This window comes from Saprolegnia diclina (assembly GCF_000281045.1).
Source record: "Saprolegnia diclina VS20 unplaced genomic scaffold supercont1.97, whole genome shotgun sequence".
Taxonomy (NCBI): domain Eukaryota; phylum Oomycota; class Saprolegniomycetes; order Saprolegniales; family Saprolegniaceae; genus Saprolegnia; species Saprolegnia diclina.
The window spans coordinates 890-8,802 of record NW_008246164.1 but is presented as its reverse complement, the minus strand read 5'-3'; the positions used below and the strand labels follow the sequence as shown (position 1 = coordinate 8,802).

Below are 7,913 nucleotides of genomic sequence, written 5' to 3'. Positions count from 1 at the left end.
AGCAAGTTAGCGTTTGTGGTATGGTTGCGGGCGAGGAAAGAGGTATATAGCGCACTAGTACTCGCCAAGGGTCCTAACCGAGGTGTGAAGGGACGCGACGAAGGATGCCACGCCGAAGATTTCGGTGTGGTACTTGTGCTGCGTGGGCGCAGACCGTTTCTCGCAAATGCGTTGATCTTGTGTCACCAGCTCACCCCATGAGCTCACCCTGTGTTACCTGATAAATATAAGTTTTCAAAGCTTAGTAACAAGTCAGTCGACGCCTTCAGGTGGGGTAGGCACGTTCAGTCGCCGCCTTCGACACCGTGAGCCGAGCCACAAGACCTCACGACGCGCACGAGTTTGACCTCGCTGACGCGCCGCATCTAGACACTAGCGTGCGCGCAAGAGCACGACGCGCCCAAGCCAAAAAACGCTAGGGGGTCCAGTATCAACATCAGAGTACGGCACTGCATCATCTAACTGCACAGATAGAGATACTAGTTTCATAACTTCGTTTCTAATCTACAGCTTCTCGAGCGATGGCGTGCACGGCCACTGACCACTGACGCTTCTCGAAAAATGCAACAGTCGTGCCTCGTCAGCGCAAGAAGAAATTGTCAACCTGACAGAGCGGCATGTTCATAACTCATTCCATCAACTTCATTGTAGTACAGCTACTGGATTACAGACATTTGGCGACGTCACTTGGTCGCTGGCTTCGATACGCACGCAGATGTGGTGTGCACATCCCAAGACTCTTTCCGAGCCGTTGGCATCCTGCGGTGATGCACATCTGCTCCTTGCGGTGAATCTCGCAGTACCCGCCGCCGCGGTCTGTCCTCGTGCAAACACCGACCGTGCACGTGCGGTATCCGCCGTGCTTGGAGCACTTGTGCCCGCGCTGGGCGCCCTTCATGCAGCCGACTTCGTTGCAGCGCTTGCCACCGCCATGGGCGCGACAGAGTCCGCCGCCTTGGCTGCTCTTGTCGCATGCTGGTACCTTGCAGCGGGCACCGCCGCCGTGGGCCTTGCAGAGGCCTTGAGACTGCGCCGCGTTGACGCAGTTGTCAATTTTGCACTTCTTGCCACCGCCGTGGCCGACACAGAGAAGACCATTGTGGGCTTCTTTCGTACAGTCGGGGAAGGTACACTTCTTCCCACCACCATGGCGCTTGCAGACGCCCCGCGACCGCACGACGCGGTGGCAGCCATGGATCTTGCAGTTGCGTTTTGGTACCGGGAGCTCGACACTGTCTTCGGCGTCGGTCGCACCGCCTTGGCTGCTCGAGATGCTCACGGCGCGGTGCAGGGCGACCCGCCGCGTCTCTTTCTCAGGCTCGAGAAAGAGCTCGTGGAGCATTCGCGCGTCCTCCAACGCGATGCCGCGCGCGGCAGATGCGAACGGAATAGGATCAATGTGCATGGCACGGGTCGAATTGAAATATGAGCTCACCACGTCATCGCGTCTGGTTCTCTCGACCGGTTTTGGGAGACAGTGGCGAGTGCCGAAGTGGAGACCATGTGGTCGGCAATCATCACTTGGATGGGGCCGTCGTCGTCGTTGGACTTGTATATATTTGAGTCCTCGATCAAAGTCGACGCGGCTACTATTCGGTGGCAGCTGCGGACGGTCGCACGCGCTGGCCTCCAAGAAGGCACGTCAATACAAGCGCCAAGGTAGCCGCTCAACAAATGTAAACAAAGTGATAGTTGAGTGTTTAGGATCCAGTCCAGAGCCACAAGATGAACAACCCAGGAATGCGTTCGGAGCGACACTGTTGACGCGCGCAAGAGCAAGCACCACAACGCACTGACGTACCTGCGCGGCGACTGTCCACACGGTGGTGGAAGAGTGAATACTTGCTTGCTCATTCTTCTAGTTGAAGCCTTGACGAGGACATATTTCGACGACAGAATAATGATACAGCCAAGAGTGCGCATCCACACTTCAGTCGCGCGCACATGACCAGCGCATCACCAACGGTAGGTGCGATGATGCAAAATACGGTGCGCGTATCGGGTGCCGCAAAAATCTGGTCGGTTTGGAGTAGCTCGTGGCTACTCGATCGAATCCCGCTGCGAGCTACCACAAAAGAACGCGCAGTGTCGATGACGCGAGCTGCATCGATGGGCCAAGACACGCAACTCGCGTCGTTTGGCGCCATGGCACCACCGGTAGCGCACAAGCTGCAACGCTCGAACCCGAATAGTCGTTTGCATAGCCAGTGGCCCGAAGCATCATCCTAGCTCGTGCCCCACACGGACGGCGACGTCACAGTGGATACATTTGCGGATACTCATCATCATTCGCAGACGCTTTTCGCTTCAACGACGCACGCCACACGAGTGCCGTCGCGAGCTTCGTTGAAACTGGAGTCTCGGACGCAGTTTTTGGTTTCCATGCAAGTTTCCACTGCTTGGCCATCATTTTGAACCCTTCAAGCTCCGTTTGTTCAGTAGTTCCGAGTCCAATTCGCCGCCAACAAGCTCGACCGGTATCGCGGCGGCAGCACTCTCAATGACACGATGCACACACGGCACACACAACGACTGAGACATTAGTTTAGAGGGTTAGTAGCCACGTAACTTGCCGACACGGTACCGTCATTCATTTATAGTGCCCGGTGCGTAGGCAACGTGGCGGAGGCCTTTCTATGCTCTTTCGAAGGCCGTGCCTCGTGGTGAGCAACGGCAGATACACGGACGCCGTCCAGAGTCTCCACGTTGGCGAGTCCTGTGCGAGGAAGCCAGCGCCGTTGCAATTGACGACGATTTGAAATCAATTCTAGAACGCCAACGCGACGTCCCGCATTGTACGACCCTTCGTCAAGCTGGCCAATTAATGCGCCGTGCGCGGACGCTTGCCTTGTGACGAAGCTGTCTGTCGACTTAGGACCTTTCTACTGGTTTTCAGATTCCCATGATACTCGAATGCGCTGGTACGAGGACCATCAAGGAATGTCCTATTGAGCTAATCGACGCAACGACGCGTCATGGCATCTCAGAAGCCAGAACGGGTATGTGTTAACGCCACAAGTACTGTGCGTGGGACGAATGACGGACAGGGTGGGACCTTTGGGCCGTCGTTCAACAGTCGTTGTCGCGATTACTCTAGGTCTAGTAGCCCAGGAAGGGTACCAAGGGACGCATTGTATCCAAGTTCGACAGCTATTTCACCCAAATGCGGCTTCACGTACGTCGGCGTAACGCCCTTCGGATCAGCCCACCCGCACGATACCCAGTACCGCGTCGAAAAGGCGGCTGTAATATCACACGTTGTTCCTTCGATAGCGTTCTCCATTTTCGGGCTTGCTTGCGGACGAACCGGCATGCGGTCCTAATCCCCCTCAAGGGCAACAACCGCCAAACATCATGGGCAAAGGCGGTCCATACGACGCCGCGCTCGTCATCGACCACTCGAGTCTCATCCTGCTCCTGCGATACCTCTCTGCCACGAGGCACGTGCAAGACACGCTGCTGGTTCGCGCTGGCACTCTCGACACCGGCTCTCAATGGGAGCGCTATGGACCGTCAAAAGGCAACAGGTGGTCTCGATTCGGTTTCGAGCTGGCGCCCACATGTTCCAAGAGACACCACCACGTGGCCACGTTGGTTGGGAGTATAAAAACGCTCACTTGGCAACTTGAGCGATGCAGTCCACGATCGAACCCATCCCGTTTGAAGCGGTCTATCATGCACCGTTTGTGATGTTGCATGAAGACGCGTTCCTTCTCGACCTCTTGGCGCTCGACGCGCACTCGTGCAACATCAAGCTCGAGCACGTATCCGACTTTGCCACCGACTATACCGCCGCCACTCCCGTCTTCGCGCCGCATGCCATGTATGTCGACGCAATCGAGCTCGCGCTTGTCGACGGGGTCAAGAAGACGTGTTCAGTTGCCGACTGCCACCGCGTCGTCCGGTCTCGTGGCGTCTGCAAGCGTCACGGCGGTGGCAAGCGCTGCTCGTTTGCGGGCTGCGGCAAGGAGGCGCAGCACGGCGACTACTGCGTCGGCCACGGCGGTGGCAAGGCGTGCAAAATTGACAACTGCGTCAACGCGGCGCAGTCCCACGGTCTCTGCAAAGCCCACGGCGGCGGCGCCCGCTGCAAAGTGTTTGGCTGCGACAAGAGCAGCCAAGGCGGTGGCCTCTGCCGCGCGCACGGTGGCGGCAAGCGCTGCATCGAAGTCGGCTGCACCAAAGGCGCGCAGCGCGCCAACAAGTGCGCACGCCACGGTGGCTGCCGAACGTGCACGGTCGGCGACTGCAACCGCACCGACCGCGGTGGCGGCCTCTGCGAAATTCACCGCAAAGAGCGCATGTGCAAAGTCAGCGACTGCAAGCGCCTCGGCAAGAGCATGGGCATGTGCACACACCACATCCGCGAGCTCCGCGCCACGTCCGCAAACTAGTTGAAGCGCGCCTAGATAGATAGACCATTGTAACCATCCCATGTATTTAGCCACATTTGAACAACACCATCGCGTTCTGCCACTAGTTGACGCATACGCATTATTAACATCGTTGGCTGCGGCCGTATAAGCCTTGGACGCTGAGGGACAATGCGATTTGCACCTAGCGAGTCGGCATATTTGGATGCCACTGGACCAAAAGCGAAGCGCTGGACTTTGTGACTTCCTCCAAACGCTGCTTGCCAGCAATGGAATTCACAGAGTTATCATCAAGAGAACAACGTCAGTCTCTGGCGCGCGATGGCATTGCCAAAGGCAGGAGCCTCACTTATACTTGTATACCACTAGGACAGCGAGACGTAGAGTCTTCGCATCTCACTGCTGGGTTGTGTTGACGGCGCTCGCGTGGCACCGATGACATGACTAGGGTGAAATGCCAGCGACCCCAACCCTGAAAAACTACGCCTCTCGTTTCTTCCGGACGACGCTATAAACTATGCATGCCATGGCGGGTTCTCCATCCGGAAACAATTTAAAGGCACGAGTGGAAAGGATAACCTACTGGACAGCATACTGCGCTGGCTTGACAGTGTAAACACCGCCGCGACCTTTCACTTGGATCGAGCAGCCGCGCCGTGGATACGCGGCTAAACCCCTACATCTTGACCTCTGGCCACCAAAGTCCAAGCAGGTTTGCTCAAGACTGCGACTCTCAGACGCGTGCAAATGTATACTAGCGAAGCGCAGGCCTCTCTTCGAAACAACTCAGAATGGTCGCAAAGCACTGGAGCGGAGTACAGAGGTAGGAAGGGGGCACGCGTCACAGGCTCTATTCACGCGGCATGGGAAACTGATCCACGTAAATCCATTCGGAAAGGTGGCCCTTTATCGGATACATGTAGCGCCTGGAGCTGTTGCCAGGCCGCTGTTGGATGTAGGATCCTGAAGATCGCCAGGCGGCAAATCTTTATCCGGATCCGGTTAACTTTGCCAACAGCATTCGGGACGTTTGAAGAGCGACTCGCTGGGCTACAGTCAATCTGGGCTACAGTACTAAGAGTTCGTAGAGCCGCCTTCCATTACCTTTGGTCTCTGCGATGGTAAGCACTTCCCTATCACGATGGCCCCTTTTGACGCCCAACACGTACTCCACCTTACAGTTTGTATTCGCTTTTTTGGTTTCTCTACTGGCGCACACTCGATGTGTTTCCCATGTATCTTGGCGAGCGCTCACACACAATCAAGTTCAATGGACAAACTGCAGACATGAAACGACATTGCCAAGTCATCTTGGAAGTCTGCGACAGCGCCGTTCGATGCTGCGTATTGGGTACGTGAATTATTTGGCGGCATCGTCGAGCTGCCACGTCGCGGTGCAACCTGGCTTTGCGCAAAGTTCTCTTCAGACTGGTGACTCCTAGTGCCATACTAGTATACAGTGTACACTGTAGTTTATATCGATGCCAGCGTCTGTTGGAGACACCTGTCGCTCGCTAACGGTCTTCGGTGCCACAACGCTGCATCAATGGTACATTTCTCCTGCGCGCCATCGACCCACACCGAGTCATATAACCCGCGCGCTGTATCACAGAGAGCACTCGACGCCAACCACGAGCACCCGCCATCGAGGTTGATGGCGCGAGCTACATGAACATGGAACAGACTCCTCCACGTCGAACCATGCACACGCTGCGTTCTTGTGCAAGGACACGATATGTGTATGCCACCTTGAAGAGGAGAAGGAGCCTCACGCACTTGTCGGTGTTGCAGTCTCTATATCGTCGATGACGCCGTCCGAACCTTCTTGACGCGCGCCGCGTCGCCACGACACGCATCTTTTGAGAAATTCCGCATCTTTTTGCCTTGTGGACGTGGTGAGAAAGCTTTGTGTTTTGTGGAAATTTGCTTGTCCGCTTTGGTATCGCTATATGTGACGCTTGACGGCAGTTGGTTCTGAAGCGTTTTTCTTTCTGCACATTTGGTCAATGGTTAAACGAACACACACTTCGTGAGCCAGCGCGGCGAGTTACGGCGTCCCAACTGGTGGCCGCCACCTGCCGTGACGCAGCGCACGTCGTTCGCGCGGCAGACATGGTCTGCATGATTCCCTCACACTTCGATTTCCCACGATCCGCACATCTTCACCAGCACCATGTTGCCACCGATCCTCGACTGCTACCACGAGTACGAACCGATTCCGTTCGAGTCGGGCCGCCCGCCCGTCGTGCTATTGGGTGACGTTGAGTTCTTGAACGACCTCTTTGACGTCCAATGCTCGACGTTCGAGGCCATGACGATCGAGCCCATCATGATTTGCGTCTCGGCCACCACCGACCTGCCGCCCGTTCGACCTGCGCGGTCACTCAGCACTTGCAGCAGCGTGAGCTTTGGCACCGACTCGGAAGACTGCGACGCGCTCGCCAAGAAGGTGTGCTCCGTGCCCGACTGCTACCGCGCGGTGCGGTCGCGCGGCGTCTGCAAGCGCCATGGCGGCGGTAAGAAGTGCATCGTCGCCAACTGCGGCAAGGAAGCGCAGAACGGCAGCTACTGCGTCGGCCACGGTGGCGGCAAGTCGTGCAAAATCGACGGCTGCGTGAATGCGTCGCAGTCCCAAGGCCTCTGCAAAGCCCATGGCGGCGGTGCGCGTTGCAAGTATGCTGGCTGCGACAAGAGCAGTCAAGGCGGCGGGCTGTGCCGGGCCCATGGCGGTGGCAAGCGCTGCAACGAAGACGGTTGCATGAAAGGCGCGCAGCGCGGCAACAAGTGCGCACGCCACGGCGGCTGCCGAACGTGCACGATCGGCGACTGCAACCGGACCGACCGCGGCGGCGGCCTCTGCGAGATCCACCGCAAGGAAAAAATGTGCAAAATCGCCGGCTGCAAGCGCCTCGGCAAGAGCCTCGGGCTGTGTACCCCCCATATCCGCGACTTTCGAGCCCAAGACGCACATTAAGTAGAGCGTCCGCTTGGTGTTGGTCGTCATTAGAGTATTGTACAATAACATTATAGAGTGAACAAGTAGACAATTTTTCAAAGACGATTTGTGGCGAGTGTTGCGAACGTGCTCTTCACTTTGCACTTGCCGCGCACATTATTGTGCCGGTCGAGCACGCGGTTGTGCAGGACGTCAGACAACTAGCCCAAGAGACCTGGAGCGGGTGACAACGGAGCTTTTTGCTGGCGTTTGGTCGACACAGCCACATCGATCGGCGGAGCCCTAGCCGCCAACACCCAACCTTCCACTCTGATTAAAAAAAGACACCAAGTCGGCGTATCCTAGTATCTAGATGGCATGTCTGTCGGCTTGGCGTCATGGCGACAGGGTGCAAGAAAAGTACTACGTGACTGCGACGCACGTCTGCGAATGCGACGACAGCTTGGACGGACAAGACTGGTGACTCCAAAGCTCAGCATCCAAGGCAGTGCGGCGCGAGAGGTCGAGCAAGGACGCGTGGCTGTCAAGCAGCGACGGTTGCAGGCCATTGGAATGGGCTAGCCGAGCTCCAGCTCCTACAAACG

General features: G+C 56.8%; 3 protein-coding genes across 3 annotated transcripts; 2 read left to right on the top strand and 1 right to left on the bottom strand.

The window, feature by feature from the left end:
- Window positions 1-606: 606 nt before the first annotated feature.
- On the bottom strand, window positions 607-1,405 carry SDRG_15615 (hypothetical protein; the record flags this gene model as incomplete). Its single annotated transcript, XM_008621793.1, has 1 exon — window positions 607-1,405. One exon carries the CDS (start codon window positions 1,403-1,405, stop codon window positions 665-667), a length of 741 nt encoding a protein of 246 aa, XP_008620015.1. The 3' UTR covers window positions 607-664.
- Window positions 1,406-3,583: 2,178 nt separating this feature from the next.
- On the top strand, window positions 3,584-4,463 carry SDRG_15614 (hypothetical protein). The gene has a single exon (XM_008621792.1). It carries the CDS (start codon window positions 3,633-3,635, stop codon window positions 4,392-4,394), a length of 762 nt encoding a protein of 253 aa, XP_008620014.1. The 5' UTR covers window positions 3,584-3,632; the 3' UTR covers window positions 4,395-4,463.
- Window positions 4,464-6,386: 1,923 nt separating this feature from the next.
- SDRG_15613 (hypothetical protein) lies at window positions 6,387-7,444 on the top strand. The gene has a single exon (XM_008621791.1). It carries the CDS (start codon window positions 6,547-6,549, stop codon window positions 7,345-7,347), a length of 801 nt encoding a protein of 266 aa, XP_008620013.1. The 5' UTR covers window positions 6,387-6,546; the 3' UTR covers window positions 7,348-7,444.
- Window positions 7,445-7,913: the final 469 nt, after the last annotated feature.

Coding starts and splice junctions, on each gene's coding strand:
- SDRG_15613 (XM_008621791.1), top strand. CDS start 6,547: ATGTTGCCACCGATCCTCGACTGCTACCACGAGTACGAACCGATTCCG.
- SDRG_15614 (XM_008621792.1), top strand. CDS start 3,633: ATGCAGTCCACGATCGAACCCATCCCGTTTGAAGCGGTCTATCATGCA.